Source organism: Pisolithus orientalis (genome assembly GCF_024613125.1).
Source record: "Pisolithus orientalis strain OTSU chromosome Unknown F5J12scaffold_4, whole genome shotgun sequence".
Taxonomy (NCBI): Eukaryota; Fungi; Basidiomycota; class Agaricomycetes; order Boletales; family Pisolithaceae; genus Pisolithus; species Pisolithus orientalis.
In genome coordinates this window covers 548,054-567,045 of record NW_026260785.1, presented here as the reverse complement: position 1 = coordinate 567,045, position 18,992 = coordinate 548,054, and the positions used below count along the sequence as shown (strand labels likewise).

The 18,992-nt window shown below is 49.6% G+C and overlaps 7 protein-coding genes and 1 non-coding gene across 8 annotated transcripts; 2 read left to right on the top strand and 6 right to left on the bottom strand.

Annotated features, from left to right (window-relative positions):
• Window positions 1-42: 42 nt before the first annotated feature.
• F5J12DRAFT_805364 (transcription initiation factor IID, 18kD subunit-domain-containing protein) lies at window positions 43-857 on the bottom strand. Its single transcript, XM_051744537.1, has 3 exons — window positions 448-857; window positions 301-398; window positions 43-245 (listed from the first exon to the last, which is right to left on the bottom strand). The coding sequence occupies exons 1-3, from the start codon at window positions 848-850 to the stop codon at window positions 54-56; spliced, it is 693 nt and encodes a 230-aa protein (XP_051603472.1). The 5' UTR covers window positions 851-857; the 3' UTR covers window positions 43-53.
• On the bottom strand, window positions 858-2,653 carry F5J12DRAFT_805362 (uncharacterized protein). Its single transcript, XM_051744536.1, has 6 exons — window positions 2,125-2,653; window positions 1,998-2,069; window positions 1,630-1,938; window positions 1,332-1,576; window positions 1,180-1,281; window positions 858-1,133 (listed from the first exon to the last, which is right to left on the bottom strand). Exons 1-6 carry the CDS (start codon window positions 2,621-2,623, stop codon window positions 894-896), a joined length of 1,467 nt encoding a protein of 488 aa, XP_051603471.1. The 5' UTR covers window positions 2,624-2,653; the 3' UTR covers window positions 858-893.
• A 65-nt stretch (window positions 2,654-2,718) lies between these two features.
• Window positions 2,719-10,954, top strand: F5J12DRAFT_805354 (uncharacterized protein; the record flags this gene model as incomplete). Its single annotated transcript, XM_051744535.1, has 23 exons — window positions 2,719-3,216; window positions 3,270-3,733; window positions 3,781-5,603; window positions 5,653-5,970; window positions 6,018-6,159; window positions 6,195-6,627; window positions 6,683-6,802; window positions 6,853-7,068; window positions 7,121-7,264; window positions 7,321-7,459; window positions 7,508-7,676; window positions 7,732-7,790; window positions 7,845-7,916; window positions 7,967-8,562; window positions 8,614-8,718; window positions 8,775-8,811; window positions 8,864-9,086; window positions 9,135-9,265; window positions 9,317-9,550; window positions 9,597-9,812; window positions 9,864-10,229; window positions 10,283-10,432; window positions 10,485-10,954. Coding segments are annotated over 23 exons (6,808 nt in total), but the record flags the coding sequence as incomplete, so codon positions are not given.
• F5J12DRAFT_903395 (uncharacterized protein) lies at window positions 10,668-10,973 on the bottom strand (the record flags this gene model as incomplete). Its single annotated transcript, XM_051748402.1, has 2 exons — window positions 10,668-10,844; window positions 10,929-10,973. 2 exons carry the CDS (start codon window positions 10,971-10,973, stop codon window positions 10,668-10,670), a joined length of 222 nt encoding a protein of 73 aa, XP_051603469.1.
• A 135-nt stretch (window positions 10,974-11,108) lies between these two features.
• On the top strand, window positions 11,109-16,066 carry F5J12DRAFT_805339 (TRAPP II complex). Its single transcript, XM_051744534.1, has 16 exons — window positions 11,109-11,388; window positions 11,441-11,835; window positions 11,881-12,087; window positions 12,150-12,250; window positions 12,306-12,423; window positions 12,475-13,351; window positions 13,402-13,588; window positions 13,639-13,771; window positions 13,821-13,918; window positions 13,972-14,394; window positions 14,450-14,707; window positions 14,758-15,062; window positions 15,114-15,165; window positions 15,235-15,421; window positions 15,481-15,700; window positions 15,752-16,066. The coding sequence occupies exons 1-16, from the start codon at window positions 11,229-11,231 to the stop codon at window positions 16,000-16,002; spliced, it is 3,972 nt and encodes a 1,323-aa protein (XP_051603468.1). The 5' UTR covers window positions 11,109-11,228; the 3' UTR covers window positions 16,003-16,066.
• On the bottom strand, window positions 16,054-16,136 carry F5J12DRAFT_t39. Its single transcript has one exon. It is a non-coding gene; the product is annotated as a tRNA-Ile (tRNA).
• A 76-nt stretch (window positions 16,137-16,212) lies between these two features.
• On the bottom strand, window positions 16,213-17,157 carry F5J12DRAFT_888947 (P-loop containing nucleoside triphosphate hydrolase protein; the record flags this gene model as incomplete). The annotated part of the gene is made up of 5 exons (XM_051747295.1): window positions 16,213-16,412; window positions 16,472-16,765; window positions 16,822-16,838; window positions 16,896-16,964; window positions 17,030-17,157. The coding sequence occupies 5 exons, from the start codon at window positions 17,155-17,157 to the stop codon at window positions 16,213-16,215; spliced, it is 708 nt and encodes a 235-aa protein (XP_051603467.1).
• Window positions 17,158-17,589: 432 nt separating this feature from the next.
• Window positions 17,590-18,842, bottom strand: F5J12DRAFT_715006 (eukaryotic porin/Tom40; the record flags this gene model as incomplete). The annotated part of the gene is made up of 5 exons (XM_051740918.1): window positions 17,590-17,682; window positions 17,736-18,257; window positions 18,309-18,404; window positions 18,455-18,612; window positions 18,668-18,842. 5 exons carry the CDS (start codon window positions 18,840-18,842, stop codon window positions 17,590-17,592), a joined length of 1,044 nt encoding a protein of 347 aa, XP_051603466.1.
• Between the last annotated feature and the right edge of the window lie 150 nt (window positions 18,843-18,992).

The window sequence follows — 18,992 nt, the reverse complement described above, 5'->3', positions numbered from 1 at the left end:
AAATGACAGTTGCAGAGATTAAAGAAGAGAACACACTAAGCTACCTCGGCGGACTATTGGAAGTCTTTAGATTGATTAAGTTCTGATTCTTCAAACTGCGCGCGGGCTCGCTTGATATCTTCTTGCATGAAAAGTAATTCCTCCATCCGTGCAAGCTTTTTTGCATCTGCCGGTCTCGACAGAGCACGCCTTAAATCCTCAATTGACAGACGTGTTTTTCGTTGTGGGCCTCCAGCAGTTTGACACTACGTATTTCAAGTTAAACACCAGCTGCAACGGCAAACGAGTCAACAAACGTACGACGTCCACAATAAATTCGACCAGCATCTCCTCCATCACATTGACCGTGTCGTTTGCCGGGTTACGATCATCACCAAAACCGTACATCAGACTCTTTACTGAAGAGCAGTGTTACGAGTGGACGAGGTTCATACAAGTCATACTCACGTTCTTTGGTAAAGAGCCCTCTGAAGTTCGCTTGTTTCCGACCACGCCCAATCGTACTGCTGCTGCCCGCAGGTTGTGCCGCATCTCGCACTTGTGAAGGGGTGTACGATGTGAACGCAGTGGTCCTGGGGGTAAACGTGTTAGTTGTCGAAGTAGCGGCCGTGGTTGGTGCAACGGTCGTCTGTGCAAGTGGTCTGGTTACTTGGGCTGCTGTCTGGGGCTGGGGGATATAGCTGTATGGGTAGGGCCATGCGCCATATCCAGTCACTCCCGAAGAATATGCACCCTGGTAGGTGGCATATCCTTGAGTTTGGGGATGCGTGTAGGCACCTGCTGTTCCAGGATGGTATGCAGCGTAGGTATATGAAGTCTGCTGGTTGTGCTGGTAATGGGAGTAAGACATCAAAACTAGTACCACTATATAATCGTGAGAATCTACGCTACTCTCATTCCAGATCGTCCATCTCCCCCCTAGACTCCAAGTTTCTTGCGCTCTCCATCATTTGACGAATTTTTTGCCATTCCATGTCGATGATACCCCGTTGGTCCAGCCACTCCATAAACTTGTCTGCGTCTTGGGGGTCGTCAGGTGGCAAAGCACCTCCTACGTATGCTACCTTTACAAAGTCGTTGTCGTCATCCACTACAGCAGCGATTTGACGTTGGAGGCTCTTGTAGAGCCAGTACTGCAGAAATATGAGTGGGAGCCACGACTAGATATAATATACATACCTCCCAATGGTTGAATCCGTGGTATACTCGCGTTCGTCTCGCACAGAAGCGTCCAAGGTGGAACTCTTTCTTATCCGTGTCTTCATCATCATCTATGATATCCTGGTGGAGGGTGAATGTGATCCTCGAGGAAGCAGTGGCCCGACATTTACCTCGAAGTCATATTCGTCGTAGGGGGTACCACTAACTCTTCCAACCAGTGTCGAAGTCCTGCCACCTAGCTTACACGCATCACATCCTGGCAAGCTAAAATCCATTCGAAATAAAGTAAATCCAGGATATTTCTCGAGGAGTTTCTTAAAGTCAGGACCCCAGGTAGATGACACCACCAGGGAGTCTCGCATGCCAAGTAACTTTCGACGAGTGACTTGTAATGGCAGAGAAAAATACTGCTCATCTAAACCAAATACTGTGAGAGATTTTGAAACATCTGGTCAGTAAACTACCCACTCTTCAGTACGTGTTGCATAAAATGGCGGCGTTCAGGAAGAGGCCGTACGGCCATATGCACAAATAATTGGCAGATAATCTTGAAATGATGCGCAAGATCCTGATGAGTAGTCATACTAAATGCGACGGGAAGATCAATTGTCTGAACGCCGTCCACGGGATCTTCGACGATGAAGTCGTCTTCCTCTGTATCGTTGGATTGATCATCACTGCCCTCTGAACAACTAAGACTCTCCGGGTCATTGGGCTCTTGCGGTGTCTCTTCATCCCCGGATGACGACTGGGGGGCGGAATTCCCTCGCTTTCTTCCTTTGAAGTCACATATACGGATGAACCAATTTCGTACAGAGGATGGTCGCACAACTCACTTCTCAGCTTTTCGAGGGTCTCCTGATACTTCGTCTTTCGGCCGCGGGCACGTAGACGGCTTTCAAGTATGTCTGGCGAGCGATAACAACATTAAGGGGTACTCATATTCTTGGGCGGACAGCTTACGGGACTCATCGACCTCATCCTCTTCGTCGTCGGGAGTAGGTGGTCTGGCACCCTTGATCAACCTAGGTCGGTGAGGCTCAGATTCGCCGTCAGAGTCCACCACAGTTTTCCTCTTGCCCTTTCCCTTGCCTTTCCACTGCACGGGAATACCGACGTTCACTTCTTCGTCGTCAGGAGAACGTTCGTCTAAGCTATCTGTGGCGAGGCGCACGCGCTTTCGTTTAGGCCGACGTGGCGATGCGTCTCCGTCACTAGTCTCCCCTGTTTCTGCTTCGAATCGAACAGCTCCTACATCACTGTCATCATTTCTTTCATCGCTCGATGACGATCGACTAGATTCTTCTGACTCGCTTGGAGTTAGGGCCCTTCGCTTTCGGTTTGACAGAAACTGATGCTTCATCGGCGGTGGTGATGATGGAGGTGATGAGTATACAAGATCATGTAGTGTTCTCTGTTTAAGCCTTCCTGACTTCCCGTGGGCGACAGCCCTTCGTGGCATGACGTCTCGCGATGGTTGGATGCCAACAACAGTGCTTATGTAATGATCTAGCACTGGGAGCTTGGCTGCTACTGATAATTACTTCAATCGAGTGACATGTCCGAGCCAACTTCAAAGCCCACTACGCCAGCGCTACGCGTCGACACCAAATCCACTTTGTATCCCCATGGATTGTCAGCCCAGACACCAAGCTCAGCCACTCCTGCTACGGTCCAAATCCCACTGACTCCCAGTGAGATCCAGACGCCGCCTTCACCGCATCTTGCCAAGTTGGCCTCGTTCCAGAATACCTCCCATGCCAAGGATGAGTCGCGGAAATTACTTGCTCTGCTTGTGGACCAACTACTCGGCAGGCCTAAGCCTCCTTCTCTTTTTGAGCCACTTGGCACCCAATACACAGCCGGCAATACTGCAAAGTCAAACCGTCCTCGACAGAACAGTCTCCTCTATTCTTTGCCAACTAATGATGACAGCGACAAGGAAGATGACTCTTCGGATGATTTCTCGACAGATTCCACATTCGAGTTGATGGTGCGAATAAAGGAGGTCTTGTTATTTTCAGTGTCCCAAGGTTGGCAGATCTTTGAGGCGAGGTAATGCCCTGGCCACTTGGCTGTAACTTTTCATTCATGCTTGAGTATTGTAGCGTCATTCCATTTGAGATTAACACTTCGCAATCACCAAAAACACCGCTTCAAGTACGTGCCCAGTCACGACGAAGTGGAATTGGTGGGAAGCGCTCGAAATCATCGTCGCCGACAAGAGGGAAGCATTTCTCAGCGCCGGAACTGCTCTCACAGTGTATATCCCTCCTTGCATCAGTCATATCCGAAGACTGTCGCTTCCAGTCCTCACGCCCAAGGCCATCCAGGCCTGTGAACTCACTGCATTGGATTTCATTGGATGTCGCACAGCTGTTGGTTCATTGTAATCTCCGGGAGCCGACTGTAATCTCTCAGGTTGCATTCGCTGTGATTCCAGCATTTAGCACTTTCCCTTCTCAAATGTATCCGCGCCTCCTGGCCTTTTTTGACAACGTAATTCTGAGAGGCGTCCTAGAGGATCTGTGTAATGAACGAGGCTGCGCGGATGCCATTACTCCAAGGAAACGTGCGTTTTCCTACTTCCTTGCAATTGTCTGTCTGATGCTTGCACAGGAGATAACTTCTTCGACCACGACGAAACTCCAAACGTCTCCATCCGTGTTGTCGAGGTACCGGACGAGGAACCCGGAACGCCTCAACAGCCTGCACTGGGCATGTCTACCACGTCAAAGATTCGATCGAGTAATGCTCCCCTTCAACCCTTGTCCGTCTATCATCTTTCTGCAGTGTCGTCACCGCTGTTAGCGGCCGTGCTTGAGACCGTTGACGCCAAGGCATCGTCACCGCTTGCCCTGCACAACTTTTATCGACTGATTGAGACTCTTGTGTCATCAAGGAAAGATTCATACCTCGATATCCTTCAGATCGTGGCATATCACACTTCAGAGAGTCGTCGAACCGCGCTTACGCTCTTGGCGACCTTTTGGCCTGCAGCCATGGGCCATATTGTCGTTAGCAAAGCACTACCTGTGTTCAGCTATGCGGAGATGCTCGCTAAACAGGAAAATGGCATGCAAGACCAGTCTGTGTCCCACCAATATGCTCATAACTTTATCCCGTGGCGGTTTGTATCGTCGGACCAACCTGTCAATTTCCAACAGGCTTCCCTGCAATGTTGCAGGTCGTGCACTGCTGTTATACGTGGATTTGGACTGCTGTGCACAACATGTATGTGCGCTGTGCACTTCGATTGCTACGATTATCCTGATGGAAACGTGCTCCTCGAACACGCTGCTACTACTGGAGGTGACAGCGGCAAGATGGTTGTCCATCGATATTGCATAGTTTCCCCATCAAGACTGGATACTGGTGCATACCATGTCCGAAAGGCGAATCACAACTTTGTCCTAGCTCATATCTTTACTCTGCCCCTTTGCATATTGTGTCGAGACCCAATATGGGGGTGTCGAGCACTTCTTTGCACGTCTTGCAAGTTATTTGCACATTTTTCATGCGTGTCCAGTGGCGCTTCGGAACACCTGCACTGTGGATCTATTCAACTCGACTCCTCGTACATGACGGTGTCCTTATCTAGACTCCGACAGTCTTTCACCGACTTCTACGGCGACATATTTCTCTCTTCTGATGACCTCGGTAAGCGGACATATGAAGAAATTTCTGTGTCATCCTCCGTTCTATGGACGCAATTACAAATATACAATAATGGCCTTGCTCTGGGATCCTTCTCCGTTTCCAGGGAGGGTACCAATACTGACGACCGAGATTTCGAGCTGCCGTACCTGGTAGAGTTGTACGAAGCGTACCTCTCGTCCGGAAAGCTGCCGGTTTCCACCAGTCTTGCCGAGTACATCCACACGAGTTCTCAGCGACAGGCCCCGCATCTTATCATGTTCGATTGGTCAACGTTGGCCTATATTGCATCCACTGTAAAGGCACCTTATGACACTCAAAATAGTTCTTCTGGGGGTGCGGCTGGTTTCCTCAGAGTTGACGGCGTTGAAGAGTATGCGGATGGCGATATTCCTCGACATCCTTACGAAGTGGTTCCTCTCAGCCACATTTACGGTGCCCTCGGGCACGAGTTCAATGTGGTCTCTGAAGGTCCCGCTCGCCATTTTCTGTCACACCTGCAAAAACTCGGGTTTCTTTGTTGCACCAACCCAGAACCATTCCTGCCGACGCTTTCCACCTCAGCTAATATGGAATGCTACTTCCCTCTTCCCTTGGGTTTTGACTTATCTGTCGATGTAGAAACACTAGTATCTGCGATCGAGTCATGTCTTTCTGATCTCGACCTGTCTGTAAACGAGTGTGGACTCCTTTTACTAGTGAGGAGGTTTTCGCCAAACGGCTTGATGTCAGAGTACGCGTTGCATCGATTAACACGTACTCTCGTCGGGTGGATTCTTTCCGAGGTGTGTCGTTTCACACGTTCGATGAGTTGAATTTCACCCTTTCTTTAAGGACAATAGTCTTGCTACTATCCTTCGTGACTACGTTTCCGGCGGACGCCGTCTCCCTGGAGTCCGCGCCCCAACAGAGCCTATTCCGTGGCCGTATATGCAGAACTCCCGCCGCATCCCGACAAGTTCTGTAAATAATGGCGGTGACTACATTGCGTCCCGGAGAAACTTGCTGCACACGTATGGAGGGAAGTGGCTCCTTGCTCTGCATAATCAAGATATCTCTGCCTATCCTGCTATCGTCTTTGATGCAACTCATGAGATTGCTTCCGATTGCACTTGCAGCGTCGATGATACATATATGGATTCTCGAGACCAAGTGAGAGAGCAGCAAACAATACCGAGTGCCCATCTCATCTCTTATAGAGCAGAAGTTGTTATATCGCGGAAAGACGTCTCAAGTTTATTGTCAAGCTTTCCCAAGCATCTGTTACTTTCACGGCGTTGGATGATCTTTTCTTACTTTGGCTCAAGAGCCTGGAATTTGAAGTACTGGACAGCGCCGTAAGTCAAGTCATAATGCGAGTGAATCACTCTTATCAGGTTTCAGTCCTATGCCAATGCTGCAGAGATTACTCAACAGGGACAACGACAGCGCTGCTCGCTTCAGCACTTATGTAGATGCAACACTGACAAACTCCGATGAAAAAGGGTTAAAAATGGCAGACCTTTGGGGAGCCGTCTGGCAATTTACGAGACGAACGGATGGCCTCACCAGCGGACTTATGTGGCTTCGCCTTTTTGCCCGATCGGGAGTCGAGGTTGACACCTTAACGATCACTAAATACAGCAACATTATCTTCAGTAGAAGTCCGAGTCTGGCGCAGGGGTCTATATTCATGGACGCTGTCTTGATTACAACTTGGCTGAGGTCGGTGGGGCGACAAGACTTGCAGCCAGTGGTTGGAAAAATGATGCGATTTTTCCGGCCTGCGGTGGAAACGAGCTTGCAATCATCGGACAATACATCGACCACGTGTGTGACCTTGTCTCGTGGATCTCTCTGACAATGCTGAGATTAAGCGTTCCAGTGCCGTTGCCTTTGTGAGGCGTGCATTGACGACCTGCCTTCTACTTTATGGGTGTGACCGACGCCTCTTACTCACCTTGGACATGGCAGATAAGGCAGAGGTCCACCAACTTCCTGTTAGGTACGTATATCATGAGTCTTGGTTGTTTATCTCACCGGTTCATGAAACAGGAGGAAGCTGGGCGTTCGGACAGAAAAGCCCGCAGATCCCATTATAATAGACCAGGATCTGATGTTCACGCTGGATGAGTATTTCCGATGTGGTAACGAAGAAATTGCCGGTCTGGCAGCGAAGTTTCTGCACTCGTTCATGATGAATTCACCATACTTAGAGACTTTCGAAGTGGATAATTTTGTCCTTCGAAATGCCAAAGCACTTTGTTCTTGGTAAGCATTTCTCGATGTTTGACTCTGGTGCATTCACTGAGTATGCGTCCAGGGTTTGGCAACTTTATGGCGTCCAGCGACCAAGCGTCTCGAGTATAAGAACATCGTTGCTCTCGAGGATCTTGGTGGTGGATGTTGTCCCTTTCCGCGAACTTCTAGCTGAGACGTTTTCTCCCTCCTCACCCTGGGAGCCTAGGTTTGTTCTGGCATGTGATTGACTTAGCTGCGGGTAACCAACTTCCTCATCGTCAGACTAGTCGGAGCATCCCGGTTATTCCGTATCATCATGGACGTCAAAAGCCCAGCTTTCCAGGTCAAAGATCGTCCATGGAAGATTTGTGTGTTGGACATTTTTTACTTCTTCTTCCAGCTAATTTGGTTGGACAAGAAGGTGGGTGTTTCGTTGGAGTGGGGGTCACGCTAAGGCGAGGATCTACAGGAAGAAATTAGGACAGCCGTGGAAACTTGGACACAAACGCTTCTTACGCCACAATTGGAAGTTATTGCGTCGTGTTGGAATACTGCACTACCTGTACTTCAACCACTTGAACGCTTACAACTGGCCGTGTTCCTTACTCAGCTTCAGCCGCACTTCCCGACTTGGAAATGTATGTAGCAAATGACTTCTTCCCCCTATTTTTTTTGGGCTCACGTCAGATTTAGTCCTTTCGTGGGATGTAATCATTGAAGTTCTTCAAGACGACAACCGGACTGGTAAAAAGGTGTGTGACCCCGACGGATACGTCTGCCAACCCCAATCCCTGAGAGCTCCGTAGGGAATACCCGGCACTCCCATTAACAATCGGAGTCTCGCGAACCAAGGGCATTCAGAACGATTGCCGCTTAAGGTACTTTTCTTTCTATCATTACACTGTTATTCCCTGAGGAAGTAGCACAGGTAGCCCTCATTTTGCTTAGTCTGCAAATGATGGAAAGCGGCATGGAAGTGGACATTCTTTCCTGTCTCAAGCTGAAGTATCACCTGGCAAAGGTCTTGGGATTCAGTGACGTCGAATCTGTCCCAACCGCCAGTGGGAGAAGTTTCTACATCCGGTTCGAAAAGTTGGATTCTATTTCCGCTACAACTTTTCCTTGCGTGCAAGCCTTGCCACGGATCTTGGACGCTCATCATAATTTCGATCTTCCTCCGGTCGTCATGGGAAGCACACTTGTTGAAGATGATAAACCCTGCCGTGTCCTTGTTGGAACAGTCTTTGTCGACCTTGTCCTTGCCATCTTCTGTTCGTCACTTGATCTTCTTGCGCTCCCGATTTTGACTTTGAAGAGCCTTCTTGAGGCTCTCATGATCATCACGTTCAAACATGACTTCGGCAGCGTGGCTATCAGACACCTTGACGTTTCGCTCCGAAAGGCATTACGGAAAACACTCGACCTTCTACTTCTCGACGTTAGCTATGAACTTCGCCAACTTGCGTTGTCTGTGATACAAACGTTTATCAGGAGAGGGACTGCCATAACGGGGGTGCTTGCTGTGTATGTCGTGCATCTACAACGACACGTTGTCAGTTGACATTGGAAGTTTAGGGAATCTATGGATAAGGCCGCTGCGCTCATCGTTGCCCTCAAGCACAACAACGAAGACGCGCTGGTTTCCCAAGCAAAAGCTTTCGTCGAAAGCACTCTGGTAACGTGAGGTACCATGTGCTTTATCTGGCTCACCTACTGAACATGAAACGGGAGGGCAGGCTTGTGCCAAGTGGCATTTTCTGCAGTTTGTGCAAGGTAGTGCGCATCCTTTCCGCTGGTCAGCGGTGAAAGTTGACCTGTTACCCAGCGTCCTCCGAACCCTGACTTCTACGAAGTCCTCAAGACCATCATCCAAACTCGCAATGGGCGTGCTACGGAAGCGTCGATAAACTTTCAAGAGGGTTTATTGCATAGCATCATCTCACAACCACCAGAAGTAGACTGGAAGATCATCCACAACACTGTAGAAAATATTAACATGTTTGTGGAGGTCGTCCTCTGTGAGGGGGTGAGTGACCAAACTCTGAAAGGTACGTTAGCCTCTACTCCGCTGTGATGCGTACTAAACCACACACAAGACTTGGCAGCGTGGATAGTGGCAACAGCTAGACGCGCGGCAGGTTTCAGTGCTGACAAGGATTTTGATCTCAATACCCTTCTCTCCCTTACGGCCAATCTTTTGCGATTCAAGAGGTCATCTATCCGGCATGTAAGTCTACCTATGAACTTCTGTTCTTTCCAATTCTCACGTACTTCCTAGGATTTGATTATCTGCGTCGAAACTGTCTTCAGGATCGCAGCGCTTAGATCTACTCTTCGCAAAGAAACGATCCTGTTACTGCGTACCGCTGCATTGACTCAGGGGTATACAACGTCCTCGGATATTACGGTACCGGCAACACAGACACTTTCTCGCATCATGGTTGAAATCGTTGACGACATACTACGGCTTAAGGTCAGAGCAATTCCCACCACATTAGCGTCCTTGGTGGAGGTGGGTACTGTGCGTGCAATTCAGGTATTGTAGCTGATTCGTACAGGTCTTCATGAGCCAGAATGTACGCGAACACGGCGAAGACGACGCAATACAGAGACTGGCACGAAGTGCCATCTACTTTCTCCAGAACCACGGCCGGACAACGGGCGAAGCTGATGCGGACTTAACGTTATCTCTCACCGTCGGCCGGTATATCTTCTATGCTGCTGAGCGGGGTCACGATGTACTCGACGAACTGAATGACGACGGCAACTCCCAAGCAAGTTTTCAAACGTTGCTTTTGCTGCTTATGGCTCATTACATCCCTTAGCGTTCTTTTCATTCTGAGATCACTATACGTCCCTGGATCGTCATGCTCTTATCAGTAGTCTCTACCCCGTCATCCGAGAAGTATGGGACCTTAATGATGTCCCGATTCGACAACTTTGTGGTCCCTTATACCAAGACGTTGGGTACATATGTCCAAGGTCGTTTGCCGCCTCCCGAGACAGCGGCAGTCGACATCGAGTACACGTACCTTGCCATGAAGAGTTGGCTTCTGCTTTTACATAAGTTATCCACCGAGAATACAGTGGATCCTCGCGGGGAATTGACACACAAAATCTGGAATGAACTTTGGCCCCCTTTTGAAAGCCTCGCGAAACTTCTGGGGAAAGAAAGCAGCGATGAGCTACTGGTTTGACCTCACCATCTTTCTCGCGGGCGCACACTCATCACCTGGTTCAACAGCCATTATCAACCGCGGTCTGGTCATCCGTCGCCAACCTTTTCACCTTCGTCCTTCAGTCTCGGTCTCCAATTGCGATGGACTGTATCCCATGTTTGACACTCTTGCAACATCTCAAACAATCCGGAAGGAGGAATTCTGCTCTCAGCAAGGTAAGGAGCGAAGGATGCATGTAAGAAAATTTGTCTAATCCTGCTGGTATAGTTAGCAAGAGCATTAGATGGAAATGTTCTACCGGAATTGCAGGTGGATGCCATAATTGCTCAAACGATAAAGGACACGGCAAATGCAGATAAACTACGTAGGTTGGATAGGCACACGAAGGCGGTGGCGGAACGGCGTCGAGTACCGACGTAAAGGAGGGATTGGGCCAGAATGTCTTGATGGTCAGGCTGCTCGAAGCTTTGCTTTCATAGCCTTTTTCTTCTTTTCCTTTGCGATAGTAAGGCCCACGAAGAAACCGACCCCCGAGAGCCCAATAACGAGGATGAATGCCGGCAGTCGAACAGCCCATTCACGGGCAGGAAAGTAGTCATGTATGGGACTCGATATGTCAAAGAAAGGCTATAGCCAAGGCGTCAGTAGGCAAGAAAAGATTCAATGGCTGGAAAGACTGGCCAACAGAATAGTCCATGTAGTGTAGTAGACGAATACGAACGCCGCAACCAGAAGCAGTGACCCTCCAAGGGCCATGTCACTCACAGCCTAGATCAGTTAGTTCACAAAGGTTTATCGCAGTAAACGCAGAGCCCCCACCATCGTTCCAACTTGTGGGACCTAAGAGGTCGTGTCGTGGTTGTCTCACGCAAAAGTGGTGTGTATTGAAGTGACACGCACAGCGGCTGTCACCAGCACCGGGAACCAGACGTCACTCACACCATCTCACCAAGTTCCACAGGGCCTCGATGCTCTGTCCTACAATCTACTCGAATAGCAGAACTTGAATTCATGAATTCAAACGCCTTTGCATCGCTGGCCCACGTCCGCATACTTCTCGTTCCCGTTGGTCCAATACCAAGCGACATATTTGAGGCTCATGCTGCAGAGATCAAGGCTTTCGATTCTATACGCCTCGGGGACATTCCAGGAGATGCAAAGGGCGAGAAAGGTCCGTTTCTTCCTACCGTCGTTCATCAATACGACTCCCTCAATTTCTTCAGCGCGGTTCATGCCCAGTCCCCTCGCAAGCGGTTATCTTCACCTAAGTTTCACGTCCCACCCAACCTCGCCAGCTCAAGCACCGCTGTACTTGTTTCGACCATCGCTCTTTAATCACGCAGTAATTGGAGTTGCTTCATGCACTCCTTCCTACACACCGGAAGCTGTTCAGGAACAGCTGGAAAATATCTTTATAGATATTTTTCCAGAGAGCTCAACGACCCCACCGACCAAGGTGTGTTTTGTCTTTCAGAGTGAGGACAGTGCTGGGGGAAATATCAACGACGTTCCCTCCGGACTGGTTTTGATACCAAGCGTCATGGGGAATAAGAAACTGTACATCGGCACGCTTTTAGCAGATCTGTGCTCTCAGATACTAGGCGAATTTGGCCGAGTGGTATGTTGTTGAGTAGGTATGAGCGGCAAGTACTCATTGTTACAGGTGCATGTCCTCGAGACGCCTGCTGGAAACGAGTGTTTAAATGCAGCGTTATTTCCAGTGCTGCCTGCTGGCGGAGACATGTCAACTCGCATCAACTCGCATCCCTATCTTCCTCCACCAGTCTCGGCTACTGCGACCTCGAGTCAATTTGAGCTGAGCCTGAATACATCGGTGTCGACGAATTATGGAATGAAGCACAATTCATCCGTAGGCCCTGGGTTACATCCATCATCATCTTCCATCGGGCGTCTACCCTGCCCCCTCTTAAGACCCGCACGAATGCGGTGGGAATCACATCGCATGCCAGGTTGTACAAAGTATATGGTGATTTCTTTCTCTTAGCAGGTCGTACGCAAGATGCTAAGATCTGGTCTGTCGACGTCAGACTTTCTTGGGCACTGGGATACTGATTTACATCGGTGAAGGTACCAAGAAGCATTAATCCTCTTTAAAACTGGGTCAGATCCAGCGTGGCAGGCGTCTGCGATTGAAGGCCTAGCCGTCACTTCAGTGCTGGACTTGTGGGCCGCTGGTCAGGGTTTGGTAAGTCTCTAATATGCACTGTGGCACACCTATCTCACTCTTTCCTTATAGCAAACATCTATAAGTGATGCGAAAGAACCCTGGATGGAGTTATTCGAACAACTCTCGCAGGCCATCAGTCTCTATTTGAAATCAGCTTTCCCAGAGACAACTCGAGACTATTCTCTCCTTGCCTTCCTTTATGTGACGGTTGTGTTGAGACAGACATCGCTTCTCTTCTGCGTGTGGTCATCGAAAGGATGGGGGGCACTGGCGTTCGCCTCGATGCTGCAGCCGGAACCAACTTCGTACTTGCAAAAAATAGTCTCCGACAATTCTGTAGCCGGCCTCGATCGCCTGAGCGCCATAACAGGCATCACTCGTTATCAAATCGCAAACGCTCTATCACAGGCCCACGGTCCTTGGCTGCTGCACCTGGGGGCGTACGAACGCCTTGTCGTTTTGCAATCCATAGCAAGTATCTACAACTGCCTCGGGTTCAAACGAAAGGAAGTATACATACTTCGAGAGGTGGTTAGCTGCGTTATGGATCTGGTGGTCTGCGGCCGTGGGGAGGATGACCAGCTCCGCAAGTCGGACTTAGGGAGTGTTGGCTTGACTATACGCACCGCACCAGCAGTGGTTGACGAGTCTGAGGTGCCAACGTTGGGGAATATTGGTGTACGACGTAAAGAGAATTTGGAAGGGAATCAGAGTATTTTGAAGCTCCTCTACTACGCCTGCAAGGTACTTGGCGTCAACTTGGAGTCCGTGAATCCCGCGCCCACAGAAAGCAGAGATGATTTCAAGGTGATTGATTCCGTGACAGAGAGTAGACCACAGTGGGAAGGCCCAGGTAGGTCCGAGACCTTACGCGTGCATTTTGGATGGCCAGAACTTCAGGTTGGGGTAATCCGAGAGGCAGTTGCAGTAGCGGAAGCTTTACCCGGTAGGATGATGCACACCCAATTGCCTTTGCAGAGACTGATGCTTTGACAGATTATCTAGCCGTCGCTCGTATATCTCTATCTGCATTGAAAACAATGTACTCCATTCTAGCCACTGCTGATCAGTGTCATCTATATCAAACGGCGTCGAGGGCTCTTAACACACTAAAACGGCGTGGTGACGCGACTACAGTCGAATGGTGGGCCGGAAATCTGGCTGTTAGTATTGCTCTGCTACCGTAAGTGAATCTATCCCTAAGTTCTGTTGTCGTTGCTGATAAGTACCAAGTCTCCCTTCCCGACGCTTGCCGATTGAAAGACCTGTGTCGCTATTGAATCCAACCCTTCGGTCAGAAAATCCTTTGACAGCCAAGGTGACGAACACCTTTCTATACAATCCTCGGGAGTCTGTAAATATGCAGGTGAGAAAGTTTCTTGCCTGCACCATGTATTCCTTCTGAGAAGCGACAGGACAAAGGCATTCTCGTGGAAGGCGAGGCTGCGGAGCTAATTGTCACCTTACACAACCCTTTCGTATTCGAGCTCGAACTGGAAAGTGTATCTCTTATGTACGTCGCCTTGCCTATAATCGTCAGCTAGGCGCCGATTAGCAACACACCAGTACGAGTGGTGTGGCCTTTGACTGCGGTCCCGTTTCATCAATCGTAATTCGACCGAATTCTTTCTATAACATACCCGTCATCGGAATTCCCAAGGAGTCAGGCTCTCTGGTCATTAAGGGCTGCACTATTCAAGCACCCAATGGTGCTCCAGGAGAACTCCTGCTCCCCGTCTCTGCGGAACCCGATGAAGGCGAGCAGCTTCGAAGACAGAGCATGATCAGAAATGACAGCGAGCGCACGAAGTATGGGGGCCTTGAAGCCCTGCCTTGGGAAATGGATGGCAAACGTCTTAGCGCAACGGTTCCCCCCTCAAAATCCAAACCTCGATATCTAGAATGTCTGGTCGTTCCTCAGCAACCGATGCTACGGGTGAGGTGGAGTTCCTTAACCCATGGGGCACTCATGCTTTATGACGGAGAAAAGTGAGACACGTATTGATGATTGCAGAGTTTAGGGAAGCTGAACGCTCGGTTTTAGGTCCAACATCCGGCTCACCCTAGAAAATGTGTCTGATTTACCGATCGACTTCTTGAAGCTTTCCTTCGAAGACTCTACCATTTCCTCCGCAAAGGAGGCATTGTCCGAAGGGGAACTGGACACGTTTGAAGTACACGAGATCGAATATGACCTCGTTCATCGAAAAGCCTTTTCGTGGCAGCCGGACAACGACGCCAAGGTCGTTAATCCGGGAGGGAAAGTTGTCTTCTCTGTGACCTGCCTTGGAAAAGTTGGATGGTATCGTGTTTGAGATTCCCACGTGCCATTCTTTCTCACCCTTTCTTTAGCACCAGCGGCGCCGTTCATGTCTTGTATGCTCACGCCCATCGTCAGGGCAAGGGCCAAACGGATGCGATCCAACAGGCATTCTACGCGAGGGAGTTAACGTACCCACTAACTGTGACAGTGTACCAGATGCTCGAGTGCTACAACATGAGTATCATGCCAGTGGACGCAATCGACAGTCTCCCTTCTAGAACTAATGTGCCAACTGTTGGCGCCGATGACTTTCATCATTGGTGTTTGTTTTCTATCGAAGTACGCAACACGTATGGCTTACCATTTGAAGTCACGTTCACGCGGTCGCAAGATGGTATGCTTCGGTCGGCACTTAATTTCGATGCGACTTTAACGCCTCGAACAGGTTTAGAAGACGAAACAGACTCGTCCGTAGTGTCACCTGGATGCACATCAAGGCATACGATTTGTATTTATTCCGATGATTTCAAAATATTGATTTCCTTTTTCTTCTCCTTCTCGTTCAGGATTATTCTACCTGTTAGAAGGCTTAGACTCGGCGACGACGTAATTTCACAACCAAGCCCGACACTCACCGACCGGCAACTTGTAATCACCAAATCAAACCTTAGCAAAGAAGAAGAGCAGGCACGGCGCGAAGCTTTCTGGTATCGCGAAGAGTTACTGAAGATTATCCGTGCTCGGTGGAAAGAGGTGGGCACTTGTAGTCAAGAAAAACAACAACCTTTGATGTTTCATACTCAATTTTGCAGACCACTAGCAACAGATTCGGTGATCTGTCACTCCGCCAGCAGCCCGTGACCATGCACATGTTGAATGCTTTTAAGGCGGATCAGGTTCACGTTGACATGTCATTCATTCACCCTGATGCCGAGCACGGTTCGCCTATGCCACTTAAGCGTTCCCCAGGAAAATTTGTTGTCCCACCAAATACGATCGTCAACTTACGAGTGCAGCTGACCAATACTTGCCGTTAGTATACGTCTTCTAATTTCCGATTGTGCTAGCTGACCGTTTCATAAGCATCTCGCCTCGCTATGACAGTTACTTTGTTACCGAGTCCTGAAGAACATATATTATTCGAAGGTGTATTAGCGAATATCCCGGTGGGGACGGTCGAGGGGGGTCAATCGAAGGCCGTCGAAATGCCAATGTGCTTCCTCTGCTCGGGGAAGTTTGAGATTGGCGCAGAGGCTCGTCTATTGGGCACTTGTAGAGAGAGAGAGCGGGCAGGTGTCGGCCGGGTGTATGCCATTGTAAATAGAGTCGAGTAGGTAGACTTGGTTGCAATTGCACGGCGCCAAAAAATCAACTCGAAAAAAAGTTAGTCCCACCGAGGGTTGAACTCGGGACCCTTGCATAACGGTAACCTCATAAGTACAATGCTCTACCACTGAGCTATGGGACTGTTGTGAGGTAAGTTTATCTTCGCAGTTATAAATTAACAGCAGAGTTTTCTGCCACGCCCAAGTCGTGGTATTAATCTAAGGCTCAAACAGGGTGGGTTCCTCCTCACATCCGGTAGGGGTGATGTGTAAAAATCTCGTTCCAACCCTCCTTCCCTGCTCCTCTGAATGTGTAATCCATATGGCGGCTTTGAGCCCGCTCTCAGCCGATTTCAACTCGTCGGAGATAAAGCGCTCAACGAGAGTGGTAGAGTGAGGGTCCAAGGCCGAAGTGGGCTCTAAGGAAGTGGAGAGTGTTACCTTCTGGCACAAAGGGGGGCACATAGGGTGAACTGACCGTCCAGTAAGAGTATTTCGGCAGTGTCGAGACCAACGGCAATTGCCAAAGCGATTCTTTGCGACTCTCCACCGCTCAAGTTGGACCAACTCCGATCCCATAGTTCTTCGTCTATGCCCCACGCGTTGGCGACCTCAATCGGGTATGTTAGATCGCTATTACTTCTACGAACAGTTGTTTTTGGCGTGCGAGAGCTAAACGAAGACACAGTATTGAGAAAATCTCGAGGGGTTCCGGCAAGCAATGATGGTCTCTGAGGAACGTAGGAAACCTTTGTCCTGTACGTAGGGACGCCTGGTGGATCGTGTCAGTCCTCGTTTGACGTGCGGCAATCTGCCACAAGGGCATACCATAGGACTTAGGCGCCCTTATAGAACCCGCGCACTTAGATCGACTTGACGAACGCGGAAGCATGCAGACTCACCGGCCTTTGTATAATACCTCGCCACTATATATGTTCAAGTGAGCGACACATTTGAGAAGGGAAGTCTTCCTTTTACAGAGGATAAAAGATATAAGTACTGTTTTGAATCATCTCTTAGTGAAGGTAAACCGCACCCAACACCACTTTTCCCTTGCAGAACGACAACATCTCCTTCGTTGACGTCGAAGTTCAAGTTGGAAAATATCTTGTGATCCTTGTCCCTTGCGCAGCTGAGGTCGCGGACTCGGAGCAGTCTTGCCATCGCGCCTCCGAAGTGGTGAGAGCAAGTCACGATGGCCTCATGTCGGGCAATGTGCCTTCTCACGGGGAGCCTCGCAGGAAAGTGACAGGTGCTCAGGAGTCCCATGTGACCTACTTAAGTGACATCATAAGGACTGGCGACAATTTGTGCTAGTAGGAACTCGTAAATAGGACACTCAGAACGATTTATTGCAGCACTCTAACCCACAAGAGTAACCAAGGAAATTTCCAGAGGTCTATCGCACGACAGGGAGAAACTCACCGAGAATGGGAAAAACTTAAGCCCTACACGTCATTATATGTTGACGGTTCCCATCGAGGACGGTCTCTACTCCCACATACCTCACGCATATCTGATCCTTAAGTGTAGGGACGAACTTGAGATGGAATATAACGTGCAATTAGTGTCTCAAGTATGAATCCAGATGTAGCGTTATATGATCTGCGGTTGAGGAGGCGCTCCCATCTCTTCCGGAGTCAAGTTGGAGCTCTCTATCATCACGCCAACGCCCACCTTGGCAGCGTTCTGCATCGCCATTGTCAGAAATAGATCTTTAGCGACAGACAGGTCAGGCTCACCTTGAAGTGGTCGATTTCGCCGGAAACCAAGAACGCAAAGGTGGGGGCAAACCTCTGCTCTAGCAAAGCAGATACCTTGCCTGTTGAGTCCAGTTGAGCCCTGAATGTCGACATGCGAAGGTCGTATTTGGCACCGAGAGTGGCAATGGCGTCTCGCCGTGAAGGAGCTGCAATTACCTGAAGGTCCGCTGCGACCTCTACCTTGTCACTCAACTTCTGCCAGTAAGTGGTCTGCAGTATGCCGGAAGGTTGGACTTGGGCAGTAGCCATCCAGTCCTTTTTGGTACCCGTGTACTTTGCAAGGTATGAAGTGGCGAGCTCCGTCAGTTCCGGTGACTGCCGCTGGTAAAGTGACTCGAAGCCCAGAGCGAGATTCTTAGTGACGGACTGAAAATAGCTTCCGATGTAGATTCCAGACAAGTCTGAAGGGGAAGGATTGACGGCTTTGAAGTTTAAGGAGTAATCTCGTCCCTGGTAGTCCTGTTCCAACTGAAGCATACTGTGACCAGGCTGATGGGAGAGCTGAATATTGCGGTGAGATGGTATGACTGATGGTGAAGTAGTAAAACCGACCTGAGCCTGCATCTTTGAGATGAAATTCTCCGACCAGCCTTGGTTGCATCTGGCATTGACATTGCCCTCGTGATCCACGCTTCCCTGTAGGAATACCTGATGACAAGAGTGAGACAGCGACGTTGTGACGAAAGGGGTATAATCACGCTATTGGTGGCATACACGGCACCGAAGTTGTACGCAGGAGGTGCGGTCTGCGAGCCCAATGAGAAGGAGTGGGTCACCTGGAACGCAGGGACCATCGAGAGCGATTTGGTGAGGTCGGCCTTGGCGCCATCGAACATGAAATTGGTCAGGTGAGTTACTGTGTAGGATGTACGGTCTGTATGGCATTCCAGATCAGTGACACGGACACGCACGCTTGACTTCTTTCTGCAAGTTCTCGACGGTGCCAGGATTCGGAAGGTCGAGTGACCGCCGCCATTCTGAAAAGCGAGTGTACAGGTTCGTCACTGGAGAGAGAAACGACTGCTTCTCAGACGACAACGACGGCGCTGAGGCCTCTTTTGTGGGATGAACGACTGTCGAGGCCATGGACGCGTCGGAAATGCCGTTCAGCAAAGAAAAAAAACAAACAACGTACTTGGGAAAAAATAATTAAATAAATAGTTAACTCTGGTTGAACCACGTGGCCCAGTGGCTGTGCAGCGAAGAGTTGACCCCGCAGTGCAAACCAGCGGCTGG

Excerpts from the sequence above, each read along its gene's own strand:
- F5J12DRAFT_805364 (XM_051744537.1), bottom strand. The coding sequence starts at position 850 with ATGTCTTACTCCCATTACCAGCACAACCAGCAGACTTCATATACCTAC. Across the intron at positions 399-447 it reads AGGGCTCTTTACCAAAGAAC|TAAAGAGTCTGATGTACGGT; the intron begins GTGAGTATGACT and ends ACTGCTCTTCAG. Across the intron at positions 246-300 it reads TCGAATTTATTGTGGACGTC|TGTCAAACTGCTGGAGGCCC; the intron begins GTACGTTTGTTG and ends TGAAATACGTAG.
- F5J12DRAFT_805362 (XM_051744536.1), bottom strand. The coding sequence starts at position 2,623 with ATGCCACGAAGGGCTGTCGCCCACGGGAAGTCAGGAAGGCTTAAACAG. Across the intron at positions 2,070-2,124 it reads GGATGAGGTCGATGAGTCCC|ACATACTTGAAAGCCGTCTA; the intron begins GTAAGCTGTCCG and ends ATCGCTCGCCAG. Across the intron at positions 1,577-1,629 it reads TATGCAACACGTACTGAAGA|ATGAGCAGTATTTTTCTCTG; the intron begins GTGGGTAGTTTA and ends TATTTGGTTTAG.
- F5J12DRAFT_805339 (XM_051744534.1), top strand. The coding sequence starts at position 11,229 with ATGAATTCAAACGCCTTTGCATCGCTGGCCCACGTCCGCATACTTCTC. Across the intron at positions 13,919-13,971 it reads CTGGAAAGTGTATCTCTTAT|TACGAGTGGTGTGGCCTTTG; the intron begins GTACGTCGCCTT and ends GCAACACACCAG. Across the intron at positions 14,395-14,449 it reads ATGCTTTATGACGGAGAAAA|GTCCAACATCCGGCTCACCC; the intron begins GTGAGACACGTA and ends GCTCGGTTTTAG.